Genomic DNA, 24805 nt, shown 5'->3' on the forward strand with positions numbered 1-24805 from the left:
GATGGCATATGCAATGTTCTACACCCATAGTTCATTGCCTCTTTTTAGAAAGGAGGTAGGTATGCTGTATTATCTGTTCCTTGGGAGTGATTAGTTTTTATGATTACTCAGAGATTCCCTTTAATGTTCTATTATTATAGTTTATAGTATATATTGCTCTCCAGTAAGTGCTTACTTTACTCTATATCAGTTCAGACAAGTCTGTCTACATTTCTCTGAATTCCTCATATTAATGACTATCTATTACATAGCAACATTCTATTGAATTCATTCCAATATACAATGATGGTCACCTACTTTGGTTCCAATTCTTTGCTAAAATGAAAGATTCTGTTATGAATATTTTGGAGCATATGGAGACTTTTTTCCGTCTTTGACATCTTTGGTAGTAAGCCCAGTAGAGGGATTGGTATGGATGAAAGACAAAATAGATGAAAGTGCTTTCTGTGTGCAAAGCACTGGGTTATATGTGAGGAATAGATATGAGAAAGCAAGACAATCTTTGCTCTCAAACAGATCACAGTTAAATGATAGAGACAAGACACATAGAAAGTATGAACAATTCAATTACTTTTTAGCATCAATCCAAATTGTCTTTTCTGAGGGTTGACCAATTTCATAGTCGTTCCAACAGTATCTTCCTATATCTCCTTCAATATTGATCAGTTCTAATATTTATCTTTCCCATTTTATTGGATATGGCATGAAATCTCATTGCATGTTTCTAATTAGTGTTTTGGATTATTATTCACACAATCATTGATAACTTCAAATTCTATTTAAAACTTTATTCATATTCTTGGGGTTTTCTTTTGTTCTTGAAAATGTATTGACTGGGATTGTAGTCTTGATACATAATTCCCTTGGTATAAAGAACTTTTCTCTTGGAAACTGTCTGCTTATGTCTGAGAAGTGAAGGATATGGGGTTACATAGTTATGTGTCAGAGGAAAAGCCTTCCTGATTCTCATCTTGAGCCTCTATTTACTGGACAAAATTGCTTCCTTGAGTTCTTATCTATTAGAAAGTTCCCTGGCTTGTGAACTAAAATCAGTCAATCAACAAACACTTATTATGTGCCAGCCCCTGGGCTTAGTACAAGAGATGCTCAGGTTATCCATCAATTGTCTTCCATTCTCACTAATTGTCTATTATTCTTGTCTCTTATGCTATCCTTTGCATTGTGTCTCCTGTGTAATTCTTTGTTTGTAATATATCACAGTCTTCTTGTACCACTGGTTGCTCTTTGGGTGATCTCCAACTTCAATCCTTCAGAAACTGTAACAGCTTATGACTTTCAGCCATCCAACAAGAGAAGAAAACTTGTGTGTTAAAAATATTGGGGCTCATTAAGGAAATGCTTGAGGCTATTTAAAGAATTAAATACAATTTCCTAAAGATAATCCAGGATATTCTCTTCTTCCTGTTCAATTTCTTAAAACATTGAATATTTCTATATTTTGTCTTCTTTGCTAATTTTCAGTGGGAAATAAAAAAAATGAAGTTGTTCTAATTTTCATTGTGTAGCTGTTTTAAATGTTACTTCTCTTTCTTTTATTTCCCTCAGGGTTTTGTTACTATATAGAAAAAACAACTTGATTTTTGTACATTTATTTTATATATTAATAATTTACTCAATCTATTGTCTCAATTAGTTTCTTTGCTGATTCTCTGGGGTTTTCTAAATAAACTATAATGCTGTCAGTATATAAATAAATTTTTTAATAGCACAAAATCATAAAAAGGACTTATACTTTCTAGCTGGCTTTCCTGCATCTATTGATATGCACATTTGATCGAATTGTTCTTGTTTTTCATATAAATAAAAAGTTTGATTTATGCCTTTTGTTTTTCATCACAGTCATTACCAGATAAATCCACCTACCCACCTCCTACACAGAACCATCTTTTGTGGCAAATGAAAATAGTTTAACAAAAATCAACCAATATACTTACCATGTCTGATATTATATACAATATTCTACACCAGAAAGGAGGTAGGCCAACTTCCAAAAATCATTTTTAAAAATGTAATCAGAATTAGACTAAGTGCTGGGGATTATTTTAAAAAAAAGGCAAAAAAAGTTGTCCTCATGTAACTCATGGTTTATGGGAGAGTCAATATACAAATAACTACTTATGCTTTAGGTTGACTAATTGAACATTTGAGGAGTGGAAGATGGATTGGCATGGGGAGAGATTTGAATCAGGAAAAGTAATCAGTCATTGCAGTAATCAAGGACTGAGTTAATAATGTCCTGTACCAAGTGGTGGTGCTGTCAGAGGAAAAAAGGAGGTTCATGGGAGAGATTTCATAAAGGTAGAATCATTATTTTCCTATTTTTATATGATCCTTTGATTTCTAGTCTTAAGACAGTTCATAAATAGTAACTAACATTTTGGAATATATGCCTATTGTGTTTTCCTGAGTTTTATTAAAAATTTTGAATCAACATCAATTAATGATCCCTTTATCTCTATTTAGCTCAAATACTATGATCATACTATTAATTAATCCATTTTCTAATTTTATATCAAGCATTCCTTTTGAGCTCTCTGATTTCCTGACATCTAACTGTACATATATGTATATATAATTGTTCAGTTGTTTCTGTTGTGTTCTCTTTGTGACCCCTTTTGGAGCTTTCTTGACAATGATACTGAAGCAATTTGTCATTTCTTCTTCCAAGTACGAACATATTAGGTTCTAATAAATCTTATTTATTTTTTTCTTATGTGATATCACATTTTAAAATTTTTGTTCACATAACATACTTTTTCATTAAGTTAATTAAAGGTTTGTCAATTTCATTAGTATTTTTGAAGAACTAGCTTTTTTAAGTTACTCTTTTGTTCATTATAATAATAACTATTGGGTTACTGAACAAAGCTCTCTGCTGTTACTGTCTAACTTGTATTTGCCTTTTAAAATGCTGTCATGGTATTACTTTTATTTTTAAGTTTGAAAAATATTTTTCTGAGCCCAGTATTACTAGGTCAGGAAATCTTTTGTGACTACCATATTCTAAGAATCATACAGTCACAATTTTGGAGCTGGAAAAGATCTTAGATATTTTCGAGGTTAAAGCCCATATTTGACAGATCAAGAAACTGTGACAAAGGTTAAGTGACAATATCTGTTATTTCTGAAGGACTCTTTTCAATGTTATCTAATCATATGGATGTTACCCAACAAACTTCCACCAGCATCACACATAATGACCTAATACAATGGTTATCATCATCATCATCATCATCATATTAGCCTTTATATTGCACCAGTATGTCATTTGCTAAGCACTTTGTGAATATTTCATTTGCTCCTTCAACTACCCTGAGAGGTCGGTGCTATTATATCATCATTTTTAACAGTTGAGAAAAATAGAAGCAAAAAGAGTTTAAATAACTTACCCAAGGTTACAAGCATCTAAGTGAGAATTTGAACCCAGGATTTCCTGACTCTGTACCCATTGCTCTATCTACTACATCATTTAACTCTCTCCTAACCCAGTGTTATTAAATGGATACAGAAGCATCCATGAAGTCATTACAAGCATATTCAAGATTTTTTATTTGTTAAATCTTGATATTCTTGGTTAATACACATTCTCAGGAAAGTTCATCTGATTCTGGGATGACTCCAGTTGTTTCTGTCTTCCAAAGGTTTCTTTGTTTAGGGAAATGTTTCCTAAGCACTCTGGCAGCTTTTTCTGATTTTATCCTAATGAAAGTCTCTTAATGAGCACAGATCAGGTTCATTTGTTAATATTATAGATATAGATTTCATCATATTTTAATGTCTCTTGAAAGCAACTTGGCATGGCTGCAGTCTTCTAAAATAGCTGCTGTTCTAGGAAGGGTCTAAACTATGAAAGATTTTATTTTAAATTGCCTTTCTTTGCATCTATGATGCACCCGATATGTCACTTTGTCAGTCTATCTCTTAGGTTCTTAGCTTCTTGTATATTTGCTTTCTCTTCCTTATTCTTACTTCCAATCTGCTTTTGGATCCACCCTCTTTGTGATTTCTTTCAACTCCCATTTGGCATTTTTCCTCCTCCATCCTGCTGCCACAGATGCAGTATTTTATAAGTTTTGATTGTAAGCCCCCCACTAATTAGATAATGACCTCAGGAAAATAACCTTTCAGAAAGTGACAATCAAGCAGACAGTTCCTTCTCTTTCCTAAATTGTCCAACTCCTCATTATTTTTGCATGTGCTCTCTTCCCCTTTTTTCTTTCTAGAAGGAACTAACTTTCCTCAATAAATATGGGTCTGTTCCCTCCAGATGAACAAACATCATGATACACTCTAAGGACTTTTTTTTTTACCATCCATCTCATAGTTGAACCCTCTATCTGATGTTTTTTTAGGTTTTTGCAAGGCAATGGGGTTAAGTAACTTGCCCAAGGTCACACAGCTAGGTAATTATTAAGTGTCTGAGGCTGGATTTGAACTCAGGTCCTCCTGGTGCTCCATCCCCTGCACCACCTAGCCATCACCTCTATCTGATTTTTGCGGATTTTGTTTTCCCAAATTTGTTTTCCCTTCTTGAAAGTAGACCTGTCTTCCTACTTGGATCTCCAGGGCTAAACTGAGTATTTGTCACATAATACGTGCTGAATAAATATGTTTTGTTTTATTTTTAATTCAATAACAAAGATTGGATTAGAGGGTTTCTTTGTTTCTGCCCAGATCTAAATCTCTAAAAATATAGATTAGTTTTTTCTTTCTACCACCATAGTTAGTATCCAAGAAAGCCAATGTGATTATAGGCCACCTTAGTAAAAGTATGACATTTAATCTTTCAAAAAGGAGGTAGTTGTTCCATAGTTTTCTACCTTGGCCAGAGCACATACAGAATAAGATAATCACTTTTGAGTGATGCATTTAAGGAAGAACATTGGAAATTATCTAGAGAGAATCACCAAAAAGATGGAGGAGACTCAAAATGATAGCATACAAGAAATGAAACTATTCTATGCAAGAATCAATTGGATAAACTATGGGTTTTTAGCAAAAGAATTAGAGTTGGGGAAGGTAATTAAAATCTTCAAATATTTGTTTAATTTTCAAATAAAATTATATCATATATGTTATTCTACTCAACCGAAGTAGACAAAAGGAAAAATATCAGGTTCCTGCTATAACCTCCACTTAAATCAAACCATTCTCACCTCTCCTGATCTTGTACCATAGTCTTCTAGCTAGTCTCTTGCCTCATTTAAACCAAGATACTCAAGTGATTTTCTCAACTGCCAAAATAATTTTCCCTAAAGTACAGATCTGAATGAATTACCTAATAGTGTCCAAAGATAGACTATATTTTCTAAAAATCAAATATACATCTTCTTTGACTTTAAAGGTCTTTATAATCTGGCTCCTTCCTACCTTTCTGCTCAGCATTTTTCCTTATGTATTCTATAATCAACTACATTGGTCTGTTTATAGATCTTTGCACAATCCATTCCATCTCCAGATTTTATATCTTTGCTTTAGATGTCGTCCACACCTAGAATGTTGTCTCTCTTTCCTCCTCTCTGGTTTGGCTTCTTCCTTGATTTCCTTCAAGACTCAGTTTATATTCCATCCTAATATTACATGCTCTCCCCCAAAATGGAATAAGTTGATTTAAAAGGTTGTAATTTAATGAGTAACCACTAGTTGGCATGTTCTTTTTGGTTCTGGTTTTTACTTGTCTTCTGAAGAAATCTATTTACATTCATTTAAAATGTGGACTACTTAAGATTGAGGACAATATTTCACCTTTCTTTGTATATTTGGTATGCATGTATATGTATGTCCACATATAAACACACACACACACTTGATACATTGATTGCTTATTGATTTTAATGGGAAGGAGAAGATGACAAGTTATCTATCAAGAACCTACTATGATGCCAGATCTTATAAGAAGCACTTTACAAATATGATTACATTTGATCTTCACAATAGCCCTATGATGTAGGTGCTATTACTCCCTAATTTTACAGTTAAGGAAGCTGACTTGCCCAGGGTAACAAAGCTAGTAAATATTTGAGGTCAGAATTATTCTTATGTCTTCCTGATTCCAGGCCCAATATTCTACCCATTGCATCATCTAGCTGCTTGGAATGATTGGGTATAGGGGGAAAATTAGGAAGCAAATGGTAATAGTCCCACTAAGAACTTGAACTAGAACGTAGGCTTTGCAAGTGGAAAGAATGAGACGGATACTAGCCATGTCACAGAGATGAGATAAGACGGCCTTTACAAAGTTTTATTTTTTTTTGCAAGGCAATGGGGTTAAGTGACTTGCCCAAGGTCACACAGCTAGGTAAATATTAAGTCTCTGAGATCATATTTGAACTCAGGTCCTCCTGATTTCAGGGCTGGTGTCTCTATCCACTGCGCTGCCTCCTTTGCAAAGTTTTGGACATGGTACTGGGGGGTAAATAAGGAGTTGAGGCTGACTCTATGTTGAATACTAAAACTTGAGTGACTTGAAGTATGGTAGAACACTCAGTAGAAATAGAGCATTGTGATTAAGATGTAGATAGAGTTTGAGGGGTGAAAAATGTCCTAGAATAAGATTCTAAGTAACCTCAAGGTGAGGCATTCAATTCATCCCCCCCCCCCCCCAGGTCTAAATCATACAGGCAAGAATATTCTATCCAGCATGATTAGACACCTGGATTGGAATCTCAGTTCTAGTATCATTATAGTTGAGTTTCCATCTCACCTTTGATGCTCATTAATCCTTTGGCTATTTATTGGCAGTCTCCCAATCTGTGTGAATCTACTTACTCATTTGTAAAATGGGAAGAATCATACGTACAGAGCCTACCTTACTACTGAGACTCAAATGTATCTCTATGGGGTAATGCATTTTTTCACTCCTCAAAAGCAGCTGTGGCACTCTGAAAAGGGTGCTGGCTTTGAAATTAGAGCACTTTACTTTAAATCCCAGCTTTATTATTATTGCCATATGGACTTTGCCTCCATGGGCAAAGGTCTGACTAAATGACCTCTAAACCCTTCCAATTCAAAATTTTCTGCCCTCATCAATTCAATTAGAAAGAAAGCATATCTTCTACATGACTTTTTTTTTCTGATCAGCCCTCCAGTTTCTGCTCACTTTCTTTTTTTTTTCATTTTTATTTTAGGTAATGGGATTAAGCAACTTGTCCGAGGACATATAGCTAGGTAATTATTAAATGTCTGAGGTTGTATTTGAACTCTGGTCCTCCTGACTCCAGGGCTGGTGCTCTATGCACTGTGCCACCTAGCTGCCCCCTTCTGCTCACTTTTGATCAAAAATGAAGACTTTATATTTGTTATATATTTTATAATTGTCTATCTATGTAGGAGTAAGGAATGTTCTATGTGTTTAATATTTACAAAATCCCTATATTATGCTGGCATCATATAAAGCAAAGGGTCCTTTTCAAAAATTACATTAAAAATAGAATAGGCTGCCTTAAAAGGTAGTAATTTCAGATCATTTAGAAAGTATAATTTAATAACTATTAATTGGCATGTACCAATGACACAAGGTCCCCTTGTGTCTGGTTTTTAATCATCTTCTGGAGAAATTTTTATGTGCCTTTTGTTTCTTCTGTTAGAATGTAAGTTTCTTGAAGGCAGGGGTAGTTTCCCTTTTGTTTTTGAATCTGGTACAATGTCAGGCACATGGTAGGTTGATTAATTGACTAAAATTCTGGAGTTTATAGATTGCTAGAGGTGAAGCACTTCCTCCTAGAGTCAAGGCAATTGATTAGAATGACATTTTTTTTAAAAAAAGAGACCAGATTTACTGCCTTCTGTATCTCTTTGGCATGCAAATGTCACAAGAAAAGGGTCCTTTGTTTTATATGATGCCAGCATAATGTGGGGACTTTGTAAATATTAAACACACAAAACATGAACAGCAAACAATAATGAAGCTACTTGTCAAGACACCTGTATCTCTAAACCAAAGATATTTGGTTCAGTATCAGGAATATTAACCTGAAGGGGATATTCTCCTATTGTTTTAGTCATGTCAGCTGACACTAGAGAATCCTGGAGCACAAATCTATTACCACACCATCTGCTTGTTTCTGAACCTGGTGTTGAGAAATGAATTACAAATATCCTCACACAGGCAGAATGGGTGGTGGTGGTTTATTGTCATCGTTTTTTTTTTTTTTTTTTTTTTTTTTTAACAAAAGAAACTCATGAGAAATAAGCTTTTTTAATTTGGACAAAGGCCTGACTTATGCCATCAACCCCTAACAAACTGAAAAAAAAATCTCTTTTTCTGCAAGTTGGTAACAGAAGAGCTGATGGTATCCTCAGTCTAAAACCTTTCACTTCCTTTGAATTTGTTAGCTTGGGCTCTGACAGTGTCCTCCCAGGTTGAAGACACTTCAGTTACTCCCCATAATCTTTAGGATAAAATTTAAATTTTCCTGTTTGACATTTCAAATCCCTCACTTTTTGATTTCTACTTTTCTTTGCAGGCTTATTGTCCACTGTTCTCTTTCCCACATTTAATGTTCCAGTCACACTGATTATTCCATCTCCCTTCTCCATTTCTTTGCATGTTCTGTGACTTTTTGGAGTACATTCCCTTCTCATTGCCTTCTCTTGTAATTGTTTACTTCTTTCAAGGCTCATCCTTTCAAGTCAATACATTGCTTGTCTTAATCCTTCTAATTATTAGTGCCTTCTCCCCCATAAATTAAGATCATAGAATCACAGGATCAGATTTCAACCCTTAGAACTCATAAAGTCCAACCCCTAATTTTATATATGAGAAAATTGAGGTTCAGCCTTGCCCACGTTTACATAGACTGTAACAGTTGTAATCAGCCTTTGAACTCAGGTCCTATGACTTTGTATTTACTTTGGATATTTTGGATATTTTCTAATCTGAACTATGGTGTACTATTTTCTTTTACTAGGACATAAATGCCTGAAAGTCTAGAATTTTCATTTTTGTTTTTGTACTTCTAGTACCCAATCCAGGGCCTGACATGAAACAGGCATTTGAAAAATGATTGCTGAATGCATCAAAATCAAATTGTATAATGTTGAAAATGCAGCTTCATTCTATGTTATTTCACACTAATCAACACTTCAGAAGCATTTGACATTAATATGACCCTGGATGCACTCTCCTGAGCTACCTTTATGAGATACTACTAGACCATGTAAATTCCCCCTTTTCTGTACCAATCATTTCATTTTTTAGCACACATCACAACTACCTGAACTTGAGATCATGCCTTTAGAGATATCCATGAACCACCATGCCAGGAAATAGACACCAATGAAAAAATGCCCTCAAGTCCTTTACATCAAAGTGGATAAATTCATTAGTGATTTTTGAAAAATATGTATACTTTAACATAGTAAAAAAAAATCAAGTTAAGAACATGCTTTTGTAATATTGGAAACTCAGTTCATGATAATGTGGTTAGTTACACTAATAATGCTACTTAGGCACAGTCTTGATAATTATAATATTATAAATATTAATATCACAAAACCTTTCTGGTTGATTGTCACTCATGGAGTCATTCATCATGATATTTCCCTGGAACTCACTCTGTATTATTATATTTCTTTTTCCCTTCTGTTTTTCATTATTGAACCCACAATCACACTGCTATGGGATTAAACTATAGAATTATCTCACCAATGTCTTAACCTTCTTTCTGACCTTTATTTTTGGTTCTATGTTAGTAATGAGATAGTGATGAAATCCTTCATGGAGGATAACCAAATAAAAAGTCAGGTATCTGTTGATTCCTTCATTCCTTCTGAACCCTCAATTTAACCATCCAAACCAGATTACCCAGGGCTTTGTTATCAATTCTTTTTCATGTGACCTGTTTCAAGTTAAGATTCTTTTGAATTATTAAATGCTTCCTTAAAGCATCTTTTTTTTACCATGTCTTTTAAAAAAAGTTAATTATTGATGTAGTGACAAGCTGAAAAGACAGAGAATTGTAATTTTTTTTCCCTTTTGCATTCAGGACATGAGAAACATCTTCTGACAATGGCTGACTGTTTAGTATAATATAAAGGAAATATGAAGACAAAATACTGAATGTTGTTTTAGAAGAGTTGCTAAAATCACTGTATTATACAAAATGTAAATGTAGTGTATATTTCTCTGAAAATAGCATTTAGTGGGAAAGTTGGGACATAACCTTTTGAGCCTGGGTTTAACCACATAGCAGGAGCAGTTACAAAAGATACTGATTAGAATTTAATTTTAAAACATCATCATATTATTCAGAACTCCAGTGATTTGATTGTCTTGAAAATAGAAAGGTAATGTTATAATTTTCAGAGCTTGTTAGAGAATAAAGAACTCTATAGCCTCCCACTGAAAAGAATGCCAGTCATCAGCCATAGGAAGCATGAATTGGGAGGCATTTCACACTCAAAACCTCAATCTCACCAATTCTTTTTTTTTTAAAGACTTTGAGCTATATTGGTTTTATACAAGTGGACTCTGCAGGTATGTCACATGACTATAATCAAGCCCTTTCAGTACAAGTCTCTGGTAGAAATAAAAAAAAAATACAAGACCCTTTTGTTAGTCACTCAGGTTTTGTGGTGAGTCATATATCATAGGAATGCAAATACTGTAGATGTATAGCTGGAAGGGGCTTTGAAAGGTCATCTTGTCTAGTCCCCTCATTGACAGATCAGATGAGATGACTAAGCCACAGGCATTAAGGGACTTACCTAATGTCACTTAGGTAGTAAGTCACAGGTGAGATTTGAACTCAATATGTCTGACTCAAAAGTCCAATTTTCATTCTATTATTTTATATTGCCTCCCAAGTAATCGAAAATGAAGTAAAGACCACAACTGTTTTAGGAAAACACAGGCACAGCTTTCATTTACCTTTCCAGTGAGATCTGCAATACGAGGGATCGGCTTCCCTTTCTGATGGCGAACAGTTGCAGGGCTCTGACCATCCCAGTCTTTTAACTCCTCAATGCTTTGTAGGTAAAGCAGAGCCTTAAGCCCTGTGCAGTAATCCTCAATCACTGTGAAATCCTGATTCTGAATTGCACTGCACACCTGAGACAGACAAAAAGACAAGCTGTGAGGTCATTATGTATCAGGTTTATGGATGGACAGACAGACCCTTAGAGGAGCAGTATAGTGTAGACTTTAGTACTCAACATGAGAGAGAGGGAGGGCAGGGAGCTTTTAATGAAAATAGAAAAAATTGGAGTAGGGAGCTCCTTGGAGGTGGGAGACAGTATGAGAGAACTTAAGACAACAATCACAACAAACAGTATTCTTTGACTTCCTGAAGTATTATTTAATAAACTTTCTATTCCTTCTCCTTGGACACAGAGCACTATTAATAATAATAATAATAATAATCATCATGGTAATGATAGAATTTATATAGCATTTTAAGGTTTGCAAAACTTTACAAATTTTTCCTTTTATCCTCACACATACTGGGGGTAGGTATTATTTGTATCCTCATTTTACAGATAAGGAAAGTGAAACATAGGTTAAGTGACTTACCCAAGGTCACATAGATAATAAGTAAACCCTCTGAACTGTCTCCCCCCCCCCCCCAGATTTGTCTAGTCTAACTCCAAACTGGCTATCAGTAGTAGTCTCTTTTCATTCATGTCCTGATTGATTACTTTTTAAACACTGCTTAGAGGGTCACTCTTTTTTTTTTATGTTTTTGCAAGACAATGGGGTTAAGTGGCTTGCCCAAGGCCACACAGCTAGGTAATTATTAAGTATCTGAGACAGGATTTGAACCCAGGTACTCCTGACTCCAGGGTCGGTGCTTTATCCACTATGCCACCTAGCTGCCCCTAGAGGGTCACTATTTACTTTCTTCTCATTCCCTCATCCTCAAATTAATACCTCTATGAATATGCTTAGGAGATGAGTTTGCCTTGCTCCTTATTGCCAATATCTCAGTTAACAAATCTTGAACAAGTGCCTTTTTGTACAACTAACTGTGGCAAATTTGGGAGAAAACAGACAAAATGAAAAGAGGTCCTGTCTAAAAGAAGTATGAGTTGTAGTAATAATCCAAACCTATAAATTATAGGAAGGGTTTTAAAGTGCATTGATGGAAGCAGTTCTCTATGACAGGGCTGTTCAAACTTACTTTTAAACGTTTTTATTGAGGCAATAGACAATGTATTTGATTTGCGATTCTAGTGAGAGCTCTGTGGTAGCTCAGCTTCATTTACTACAGTATTTGAGTAATCCATGTGGGCCATATTCCTAACTAATCTATACCAAGGCAATCACAAGTGTAGTCTCAGTGGTGGAGGGGTTGGGGGAAGGAGGAAGAGAGATAAAGAGGAGGAGGAAGGAGAAAGACAGAAAGAGAAGGAGAAGGGGTAACAGCTTCAGGGATTCAAGGAAGTCAGAGTAAATTGAAATAAATAGATACTCATTTTTGTATTCTGGATTTCTTGGGAGACTTTGAATGGAAGAATGGGGAAGAATTTTAAATGTGAAAGATGGGTAAAGTTGATGTTAACAAAGAAGAGAGGGGAGGGCATCCTATTCCAAAGCAATGGCATAGAAAATGATACAGATATAAGAAAGCACATACCCAGGCACCATACACAGACCATTTTAGAGAGTATAGAAGTTTATAGAATATAGAAGTTTATAGAGTATAGAAGAGGAGTAAAAATAATATCACTTATATGAGGCTTAGATTTGAAAAGTTCAAATCCAATTGCAGGGTCTATGACCCTGGACAAATCACTTAACTTCTTATCTACCTCAGTTTTCTTATCTACAAAATGGGGGTAATGATAGACCTGTCTCCTATGGTTGTTATGAGGATAAAAATGAGATCTTATTTGTGAAATACTTTACAAATCTTAAGGTGGAACAAAAATGTGGTGTGATGATGCTGTAACTTGGCAGGGTCACAAAGCCTATTGTTATTAACTTGTTTTAGTGTGTCTAACTCATGTGATCCCATTTGGGGTTTTCTTGGCAAAGGTATTGGCATGGTTTGCCAGTTCCTTCTCTAGCTCCTTTTACAAAGGAGGAAATTGAGACAACAGGGTTAAATGATTTATCTAGGGTCACACAGCTAGGAAGTATCAAAGACAGAATTTGAGCTGAAGTCTTTCTAGACTGTAGAGGATCTTAAATGCCCAAGAACATGTGTGTGTGTGTGTGTGTGTGTGTGTGTATACATATATATTTATATTATTTGTATATACAGATTGATATCTAAATATCGCTATATATAGATGTATAGATATTTATATATGGATATATAATATATTTAGCAAAAGAAACAATAAATGCTTTTGAAGAAGGAAGCTGATTTGGTCTACATGATATTTTAGGAAAATGAATCTGCTGCATCATGTGAAGTGAAAGGAGGAGAAAAATGAAATCCATGAAATCAGTTAGGGACTTGTTGATTGAGTCCAGGTATGGTTGAAGTTATGAGCCTGAACTAGTAGGGTATAAATGGGAGAAATGGGTGTGAGAGACACTGGGAAGGAAAGAATAATAGAACTTGGTGGAGAAAGAAAACTCAAAAAGTAGACTAGATAGTGGAGAGAAAATGAGTAATAATTAGAATAGCTAACATTTACAAAAAAAGTTTAAGATTCTCAAAAGATCTTGCAAGTACCATTTTCCTCATTTTACAGTCAAAAAGGTAAACAAATGTTCAGATAGGTAAAGTGAATATGTAGATAATATGTATCACAGATTGGATTTAATTCTGTTGTCACCTGACGTTAGGTTCGGTTCTTGTGAATGGTCATAAAAATAACTTTAGAGGAGTTTACCATAAAGTTTCTATTCAAGTTTTGCTTAAAATTGAAGCATTCTCCTTCTGTGGAAAAGTGGGAGAAGACTTCCCTTAAACTAATCACTAAAGTTCATTAAAATAGCAACAACCAAAAAAAAACCAAACAAAAACAACAACAATAAAACCTAACCTGGAGTATTTCATTGTTTCTTCCTTGATGAGTTTCCCTTCATAACTAAGATTGTTTATGTTGTGGTTTAAAAGGATATCCTTTTTTTGCTTCCTTTTTTACAGATAATATAGAGAAGTGATCATTTATTTTTTAGTAGAAAATCCTTAATATATATATATATATATATATATATATATATATATATATATGTATATATACTAAAACATCCACAAGTATTAGATCAGAACCTTGCTAAGCACAGAGCAAAACCAAGAATATATAAAATATAATCATCTGTTCATTTACCATGATTAGATATATGCATATATGTAAAGAAACTTATTGAAACCAAACTGATAGAAAAGGTAGAAGGCAAACTGAAATGACGTATGTAGGTACATTGAGACAGGTGTAGGATGGGGCAGAGTTGACAACAGTTTTAAGTATAAAAAAGAGATCACATTATTTCAGAGATGATAGGGAACCACTGGATCTGGTTGAATAGGGAAGTGTGATCAGAATAGCACCTAAAGAAAAACACTTTAGAGACTATGAAAGATGCATCAGAATGAGGGAAGTCAAAGAAAGGAGACACATTTGGAAGTTATTTGAACAGTTCTGGGAAGATGACGAAAGTCTCAACAAGGGTCACATTGGTGGAGAGAAAAAAGAGGAGATAGGGAACTGAAGTTTAGGAGATAGAATTGACATGAGAATAAGAAGCTAGAGATGATGCTGAGGTTGCTCACTTGTGTAACTGAGAGCAAAGTGATATAAAGTGCTTGTCACCTAGTAAAGGGATAATAAATACTTTTTCTTTTATTATTCATCATTTTTACTTACAAAATCTTTCAAATATTTGAAAAAAACTATGGTTATTCCTTTCAGTTTTCTTTTTCCTAAGCTACATATGCCAATGATATGGGCTCTAGTAACCTCATGTCATTCTGACTGCCCTCCTTTAGATGTACTTCCACCAGTCAAAGTAGGACCCAGAGTTGAATACAATATTCCAAATGTGGTGTGAATAAGGAATTGAATGGTGTGATCATCATTGTCTTTGTTTTAGATACTTCTCCTCATCTTTCACAAAACAATAACCCAACATCACATTAGGTTTTTATATTCATTGAATGAACATTTACCAAATATTATAGGAAAGGTACTGTGCTAAGTGCTGGTGAAACAAAGAAAGGATCAAAGGTCCCTCAAAGTGATGCAGAGAACCATGGACATAGGGAATATAGAAATTAATTGGAAACAAATTTTCTAAATCTTTTTTTTGCACTGTTAAAAATCTTCACTCTTCCTTTATCATTTTGTTAAAACACTGTCTTGAACTCCAGTCTCATCTATTGATAAGGCAAGCTAGGTTATAAAGGAGCTGAAGCAACATCTGAGACCACCTAGACTGGAATCCAAGACCCTTGACTCCTACCAAAAAAGCAAACTCTCCAATATGGGACTTGGGCAATTACCAAGTCAACACCTTTTCCCATGGACCCTGAGGGAGTATTTAAGGAGATTTTGGATGAGACTCCTGCCCTTTGTCCTCTGCTTAACTTGGCTGGTAGCCTGTCAAGATTAATTAGCAATCTATGATGTCAAGGAAAGTTTGGAAGAGGGGACAGTTTTGGGAAAATTATTTTGGATATGTTGTATCTGAGAGACCTATAGGACAAGCAGTTTGATATATATAAGAAATTTTTGGGAAAATAGGAATGGAATTTAGAAGAGAGATTAGCAATATTTATTTATATCACAATCTTTTATAAGAGTAATCATAAATCCCCCTCCCCCCCAAAAAGATGAGAAACCTCAAGAATAGTGAAAAAGACAAAATGTGTACTTCAGTCTGTTCAGATTCCAATGGCTCTATCTCTGGGATGAGTTGCCTTCCCCTTTTATAGCCACTAGAGAAGTTGCTTCTATATTCCCACAGTTGTTATCACTAGCTGTATTTCCTCCCCACTCTCATCTATTCCATTTTCTCTCTCTCTCTCTCTCTCTCTCTCTCCTTTCATCCTGTTCCTGTTCAGAAGTGTGATGTATCTGATTGCCCTCTTCCACAATCTTCCTTCTCTTCTATTACCTACTCCTGCCTTCCCTTCCCCCATTCCCCCTTATCCCATCCCTTTCTTCTCATTTTTCTCTAGCATAAGATAGATTTGTATACCCTATTAAGTATGTATATTATTTCCTCTCTGAGCCATTTCTGATGAGAATGAAGGCTCATTCATTCCCCCTCGCCTTTCCCCATTCCACTCCATTGTAAAAGCTTTTTCTTGACTCTTACGTGAAATAACTTTTTTTAGGGTTTTTTTTTTTGCAAGGCAATGGGGTTAAGTGGCTTGCCCAAGGCCACATAGCTAGGTAATTATTAAGTGTCTGAGGCCAAATTTGAACTCAGGTACTCCTGACTCCAGGGCTGGTATTCTATCCACTGTGCCACCTAGCTACCCCTTATGTGAAATATCTTAACCCTTTCTTCCTCTCCTTTCTCTTCCTCCCAGTACTTTCCTTTATCACCCATTGACTCCATCCTAGATTCAGCTCCTTCCTGTGCCTTATCTACATATGCTCCTTCTAACTGCTCTTATAAATGAGAAAGTTCATATGAGTTATCAGTATCCTCTCCCATGCAGGAATACAAACAGTTCAACATCATTAAGTTCCTCATAATTAGTCCTTCTTGTACACCCCTCTATGGTTCCCCCGAGTCCTGTACTTAGAGATCAAATTTTCTATTCAGCTCAGGTTGTTTCAATAGGAAAGTTTGAAAGTCCCCTGTTTCATTGAAAGTCCATTTTTTTTTTTCCCTGAAAGAGGATGTTCAGTTTTGCTGGGTAATTGATTCTTGGTTGAAAACCAAGATTTTTTTTGCCTTCTGGAATATCATATTCCAAGTCCTACAAGCCCTTAATGTAGATGCTGCCAGATCCTGAGTAATCCTGACTATAGAGCCACAGTAGTTGAATTACTTGTTTCTGGCAGCTTTGAGTATTTTCTCTTTGACTTGGGAGTTTTGGAATTTGGCTATATTATTCCTGGAGGTGTTTCCTTTTAGTATCTCTTTCAGGAGGTGACTGGTGAATTCTCTCAGTTTCTATTTTACCCTCTGCTTCTAGGATCTCAGGGCAATTTTGCTGTATCATTTCTTGAAATAGGAAGTCTAGGCTCTTTTCCTGGTTATGACTTTCAGGTAGCTAAATAATTTTAAAATTATCTTTTCTGGATCTGTTTTTGAGACAGATTGTTTTCCCAATGGTCTTCTAATTTTTGTCTATTTTGGAAAGGTTTTCTTTCTTCTAGATTATTTGCAAAGTCATCAGCTTCCTTTAGTTTCATTCTGCACTTGAAGGAGTTATTTTCTTCAGAGAGCTTTATTAAATCTCCTTTTCCAGCTGGCCAATTGTGCTTTTTAAGGCATTCTTCTCCTCATTTGCCTTTTGTGTTGCTTTTTTTCCATTTGGCAAAAAACTGGTTTTTAATAAGTTATTTTCTTCAGTATTTTTTTTTGTATTTATTTCACCAAGTTGCTGACTAGGTTTTCATGATTTATGTGCATCACTCTCATTTCTCCTCCCAATTTTTCCTCTACCTCTCTTAATTGCTTTTTAAACTCTTTTTTTTGAGCGCATCCATAGTCTGAGCCCATTTGCTATTTCTATTGGATACAGAAGCTTTGATTTTGTCATCTTCTGACTATATATTTTGAGCTTCCATGGGACCAAAGTAATTTTCTATGGTCAGCTTCTTCTTTTTCTGCTGTTTGCTCATTTCCTCAGCCTGTGACTGATTTACCGCATTTCCAAGGCTTTGGGGTTTTGGGGGACAATCCAGGAGTTGCCTTGATTCCTCCAAGGTCTTATGAGAGACTCTGATTGCTTTCTTGCCTGTATTCATGCCCTCCCCTCTGCTCTGGAGCTGTTAAGAGGGTCCCTGCTCAGCTATGGTGGTATAGAAGCCCAAACTGCAACCTGGATCTGAGTGTGAGCTGAGTCCTTCCCCAAGGAGAGCAGAGAGACCTCTTCAATCTTCCCTGAACCCATTGCCATCTATGGGCTGAGAGGTCTGGATGTGCTGGGTGACTCTGCCTACTCCCACTGCGGATTCTCACTGCAGGGCTGCTCTGAGGCCGGAGCTCAGCTCTGAACTCACTCTGTTGTGGTAGAGTTCTCTCACCACCCTTTCCAACTGTCCCTGATGATCCCTGGGCCAAGAGGTCTGGAAACCGCCCCCTCTGCCACAAACCCTGGCATCCAGCTGCATTGCAGCTTTTTCCATCCCCCCAGTCCTGGTGAAACAGATCTTTCCTGCAGAACTTCTAAGTTGTCTTGGACTGGGAAATTGTATCACTCAGTCTTTCCATGGGTTCTGCCCCTCTAAATTTTGGCTAGAGTCATAATTTGATGGCTTTTAGAGTTTTGGGGGGAATGAATTTCCAGGAACTCCTGCCTTCATGTAGTTATCTTGGCTCCGCCCCCCCAATTAACAATATTTATAAAAGTCCAGGAATCCTCTGTTTAGGGATCTTACTTGAACCCAAGTTCACCTTGTAAGAGACTATGAAGGAAAAAGAGAAGATGGAGAAGGAAAGAGTTTTGGAAGATATCACAAAGTAGACATGATCTAAATGAAAAGCCAACCAAAGGGACAAAGAAGGAGTAATTGAATGGAATCAGCAGAGTGACCTATTATGAAAACTTAGAGAGGAGATAATGTCAGGAGTGAGAATGTGATCATCAGGGTCAAATGCTGCAGAAAAGTTACAAAGTTCAGGGTTAAGAAAAGGCCATCCATAAGATTTGACAAATAAGAGACAAGTGTTAGCTCTGGAGAGGGCAGTTCTGGATTGAAATGATCCACTGTCATTCATTTTACAATCCCCTAAAATTTCTAAACTTTTTCTCATAGAAATTGTTATCTAGCTGTGTCTTTTCCATCTTATAACTGATATTTATTTCCAGTCCAAGTACCAATATATACACTTTACATTTCTTGCTATCAAATAGCATCTTGTAAAATAGGGCTGGATAGAAATACTTTTTCTGATCTACAAAATCTTTCAAATATCATTTTACAAGAGGTTATTTTATCTGGTACTGGGGACATTTGGGATGTTATGACAGTTCATTGACTAAAAGTAATATAATGGGGTACTAAACTAGGAGTCCAAAGCTTGAGGATTCAACTCTCACTTCCTAACAACTGGCATCATGATGTTGAGAAGAAAAAAGAATCACTTACTATACCTCTCTAGACATCAGTGGGACTAAATCTGAAAGAAAAAAGGATACTGGAATAGATATCAACTATGGCTCCTTTTGACCCTAGGCTTCTTTATATTAAAGTCTAATGTTCTGTAAATCTCTATCTGCCCAGTGTGGGTCAAATTTATTAATACCTAATATCTCATAACACACAAAGTTCCACAGGAAAATATGACTTGAGAACAGACAATGTTATATAAATTAGAATAAATATATTAGTTTAATATGGTCAAATGACTTTTTCCACTTATCATAAAGATCCAATGCATCCTTCCTTCCTTAAAACTGATTAAATGATTTCCCAGGTTGGCAGTGGTAGCCACAGTCTAAAAGAACACATTGATCATGTGACATATAAATATTAATATCTCTTCTCTTTACTCATCTACTTATTCATTTAATACATACTACCACTTAGCAAAAGGCCTCATTTCCTGTTTTGAAATGCTGTATGTTACAACTGCTCAAGAAAGAGCATGAAGTTACTATAAAATGTGAACGAGAACATTTCCTATAAAGCCCATTTACATTACACCAAAAATCTGTTCCTTAGAGGGAACAGTTTGAGCATTAATTAGACCTGTTCTACCTTCCATAGAGTTGATGATTTTTTTAGAGCAATTATAAAGAACATCATTATAATTTCCTCCACGGGTTCTTTAATTGTAAAAGTCAACGGATGCTTTATTTAAACCTCTTTGTTCACTGAAGGTTTTTTTTTTTTTTGCTAGTGTATGGATAATACTTTTACTACATGGTCTTAAAATAGGATGCCCTATTAAATGAGAACTCTGATTTTTTAAAAAAATCTCATGATGTCAAATGTTTTATAGGATGTTCAAACATGTTATAAAAGTCTAGCTCTGCTAGAAACCTGAGAATAATGTATGAGAAATCTTAATGAAATAAAGAATGCAGTGGGAATATAATCTAGTCATTCAGTTTGGTTTACTGAAATTCAACAATTGCACCTATTGAGCTCCTTGAGGACAAGGACTGTTTTCATTTTTATCTTTATCTCTGCAACACCTGGAAATTGTAGGCCTTTAGTAAAAGTATATCAAAGTTTCTATTTTCTAGACACTAAGCTAGGTACTATGGGAGGATAAAAAAAAAGAAATGAGACAGGATCCCATCAATCAAGAAGCTTATCTCATTTGTTGGCGGCAATGAAAGATCATCAGTAGCAAAAGTTTAGATGTTGGGAAATCACATTAACAGAGAATGAGTGTCCAGAATAAGGTGGGTGTCTTTGTCTTAGGCAGACCACATCATCTGAAGTATTGTTTTCCATTTGGGGTATCAATAAGTCAATAAGTATTTAAGTGCTTATTTTGTCCTAAATATTTTATTAAGCAGTGAGGACACAAAGGATGCAGGGGGAAATCCCTTTTCTTAAAAAAAAAACTTACTTTCACATATAGAAGGCAAAATGTCAATAATTAGGTATTTTCAAATCACATATATAGGAAAACAATCTTGGAGAGGAAGATCCTAACAGTTGGAGGCAGTATAGTAAGGTCAAAAGTCCCAGGAAAGATCTCATTCAGAAGGTTGTCATACTTTAGAATGAACATTGGCAACATGGAACACATCTAGAGGAGGTGACCCAGGTGGTGAAGACTAGAGGGATATACCACATGAAAATCAGTTGAAGGAAATGGCAATGTTTGATCTAGGGAAAAAAAAGACTTGTAGAAGACATGATGAGTATCTTTATATATATGAAAGAATGACATGAAAAATGTAATAGAATCTTGATTTCCTGGTATCTGGGTTTTGCAGTTATGATAGAATCAAGGCTTCAAGGAACTCCACTTCAACTTGATACTACTTTCCACCTGTTGCCCTACCTATTTCTACTCCACTGAATGAGATGCCCCTTCCAGGATATGCCATCACTTCTTTTTTTCCCCAAAGTTCATCTATTTTATTTTTTTTTAAGAAAATTTTCTTCTACCCTCCCTCCCCACTTCCCCTCAGTGGGAAACAATCAGGTTAACATTGTACATACATATTTGTTGTTTTAATTTACATTTTTCTAATCAATAATGTTTTGGAGCATTTTTTCAAATGATTATATATGGTTTTTATTTTTTCATTTGAAAACTGTTTATTCATATTCTTTGACCATTTAACAATTGGGGAATGACTTGCAACCTTATCAATTTGACACAACTCTATATATTTTAGAAATGAGACCATTATCAGAACTCCTAGTTGTGATGATTGTTTCCCAGTTTTATGTTTTCCTTTTAATTTTGGCAGCATTGATTTTATTAGTGCAAAACCTTTTTAATTTAATAAGTCAAAATCATTCATTTTTCAATTTGTACTCTAATTGTTTTGTTGTAAATTTGTCCCCTTTCCATAAGTCTGATAGAGTGTTTCTTGGTCTATTAATTTATCTATGGTGTCACCTTTTTTGTCTAAATTTTGTGCCTATTTTGACCTTATTTTGGTGTAGGGTATGACATGTGTCATATTATTTTCCAAGTTTTTATTATTTGCCATATTATTTTCCAAATTTTCCCAACAATATAGTGAGTTCTTATCCCAAAAGTGTTTGTCAAACAGCAGATTGTTGTAGTCATTTACTGCACTTTCTTTTGAACCTAACTTAATCCCCTGATCCATTACTCAATTCTCTAACCAGTATCAGACAGTTTTGATGATAGTTGCTTTAGAATACAGTTTTAGTTCTGGTAGAGCTAGGCTACCTTCCTTTATATCTTTTTTTTTTATCAGTTCCTTTGGTATTCTTGACCTTCTGTGACCCCAGATGAATTTTGTTACTGTTTTTTCTACCTTGGTAAAATAATTATTTGGTAGTTTGATTGGTATCACATTGAATACATAATTTAATTTGGGTAGAATTGTCATTTTTGTTATAACTCAACCTAACCTGAACAACTGACATTTTCCCAATTATTTAGATCTGACTTTATTTGAGTGCTTTATTATTGTGTTCATATAGTTTCTCGGTTTATCTTGGGAGGTAGATTCCCAAGTATTTAATGTTGTCTATAGTTACTTTAAATGGAATTACTCTTTCTGTCTTTTACTCTTGGGTTTTATTATTTATATATAGAAATGCTGATAAGCCATCACTTCTAAACTCATCATCACCATGATCAGTCAAGCCTTCTTTGATACCACCTTCTTTAGCCTCCTCTCTCCTTTGAATGGAGAATTGGAGAATGGAGCACCAAGCTTCTCCCAATGCCTTCCTTTACAGAGGGCACTAACTAGAATCAATTGACTTCACTTTGCATCTTCTGCCCTGCCTAGTTTCCACTTTATAGAGCAAAATGTCCTGTGCCAGTAATCTCTGGTTTTCTCCTCATCTTTTCTGACATGTTTTGGGTGGTGTCTGCCCCTTTAGCTTATAAAAGCTTCTTGAGGGCTGGTATTGTCCTTTCTTTTATTAATTGTATCTCCAATGCCTAACATGGTATCTAGCACATAGTAGGTCCTTAATAAATGAATTCTGATTGGACTGGCAGGAATAAATAATGACCTTTTAAACCAAGCCCAGAGATAGATCTTTCTGTTGTTCAGTCATTTTAATTGTATCCAACTCTTTGATCCTGTTTTCTTAGTAAAGATACTGGTTTGTCATTTCTTTCTCCAGGTCACTTTACATATGAGGAAACTGAAGTAGGGAAAATGGCTTGTCCATGGTCACACAGTTTGTTAAGTATCTGAGGTCATATTTGAACTCAGGTCTTCTTACAGGTTATTAAGTTAAAGTAACCTAAGGTCACAAAGGTGATGAGTGTCAGAATCAGAAAAAGACTTGGTACCTATGACTTCAAAAATTAAGTCTTCCCCATTCTGCTCCATTGGTTCCACTCTTCTCACCTCCAACTCCCCATCCCCTTGAAATCTCATTTATTCGTCACTGTCAGCTGAATTGAATCTACTTTCTTACATACTTGATTGCCTAATCGACAAATCCAGTGGCTTTATTTTTCTTGAAAAGTCTATCTTGAAAAATGTCTGTTTTTCTTCTTAACTTGACTTGACCATTCTTAAAAAATAAAGGTTCTAAAAGGAATAAACTAAAAATCAGAGGGAAGGGGCAAAGGGGTCATAGTACTTCCAGTGTATGAAGTCCAAAATTGGAGTGAGTATCCAGGGTAGAGAAGTTTTAAGACACTTAAAGAAAAATTCTGAGAGGAGAGTTAGGAGTGCAGTCTTAATAGAATTAAAGTAGAACTCCAAAGGGGGATGTTTGCATTTTTTAAAAAAATTTTTAAATTTTATTTATTTTGAGTTTTACAATTTTTCCCCTAATCTTACTTCCCTCCCCTCCCCCAAAGGCAGTCTGTTAGTCTTTACATTGTTTCCATAGCATATGTTGATCTAAGTTGAATGTGAGGAGAGAGAAATCATATCCTTAAGGAAGAAAAATAAAGTATAAGAGAATGCAAAATTACATAATAAGATAACGATTTTCACTTCAGCTAAAGCAAAATATATTTTGCTCCAACCTTTTGCTTTTGCTTTATATGTATTTCTCTACTTCAAATGAGTTTCTTGTAAGCAGCATATTGTAGGATTCTGGTTTTTAATCCACTCTACTATTTGCTTATGTTTTAAGGGAGAGTTCATCCCATTCACTTTGAAAGTTATAATTACTAACTCTTTATTGCCCTCCATGCTGTCTTCCCTCTTTTTTGAATTTGCCCCCTTTTTTTCCCTTTATCCATATTCCCCAGTGTTTTGTTTCTGAATACCTCCACCTTCAGTGTGTTTGCCTTCCTTTATCAATCTCCCTCCCTTTTCCTTCCCCTTTCTCATTTTCCTCCTTCCTTCTGTTAGTTCCCCCTTTTCTCCCCCTTCCTGCCCCCTCCCCTTTTCCCCTTTTAATATTTGAAAGGTAAAATAAGTTCTTAACTGAATGTGTGTAAGTTAACTTTAAGTCAAGTCTGGTGAGAAGAAGATTCAGGTGATTCTAACCTCCTCCTTTCTTCCCCTCTATTGCAATAGGTCTTTTGTACCTCTTAATATAATTTGATTTTCCCCATTCAGTCTCCTCCATCCTCCCATCTCATTACTGTCCCCCTTTTAAAGGAGGTATTTTTTTTTAATTATTCTATCTGAGTCACAGAAAAATTATGAGTGTCCATCACTTCTGGCTAAGTATATTCTTTCTAATAGAGTTAAATTCTTGAGAGTTGTTAGAGTCTTTCTCCCAGGTAGGGATATAGCCAGTTTCATCTTATTAGATAGCAGTTTCATGGACAAGTCCTGAATAACCATAACTTCTGGCTAAACATAGTCTCTCTAGTAGAGTTACAATTCTCAAGAGTTATGAGAATCTTTCTCCCAAGTGGGGATATAGCCATTTTTATCTTATTGGATAGCAGTTTTTTTCTTTAACCCCCCCCTTTTTAAAACCTTTGCATGTGTCTCTTGAACCTCCTGTTTGATGTCCAAATTTTCTATTTAGCTCTGGTCTTTTCATCAAGAAATGTTGAAAGTCCCCCAGTTCACTGAATGTCCATCTTTTCCCCTGGAAGAGAAAGCTCTGCTTTGGCGGATAGTGGATTCTTGATTGCATTCCAAACTCCCTTGCTCTTCAG

At 35.4% G+C, this 24805-nt stretch overlaps 1 protein-coding gene across 2 annotated transcripts in view; it reads right to left on the bottom strand.

The window, feature by feature from the left end:
* DPYD (dihydropyrimidine dehydrogenase) overlaps positions 1 to 24805 on the bottom strand; it is a 1037477-nt gene that overhangs the window by 124935 nt on the left and 887737 nt on the right. For both annotated transcript variants that reach the window (XM_074188237.1, XM_074188238.1), the window contains exon 20: positions 10892 to 11071. In XM_074188237.1, the coding sequence (XP_074044338.1) occupies positions 10892 to 11071 (180 nt within the window). The remainder of the gene's footprint in view (positions 1 to 10891; positions 11072 to 24805) is intronic.

This window comes from Macrotis lagotis, chromosome 5, assembly GCF_037893015.1.
Source record: "Macrotis lagotis isolate mMagLag1 chromosome 5, bilby.v1.9.chrom.fasta, whole genome shotgun sequence".
NCBI classification, from domain to species: domain Eukaryota; kingdom Metazoa; phylum Chordata; class Mammalia; order Peramelemorphia; family Peramelidae; genus Macrotis; species Macrotis lagotis.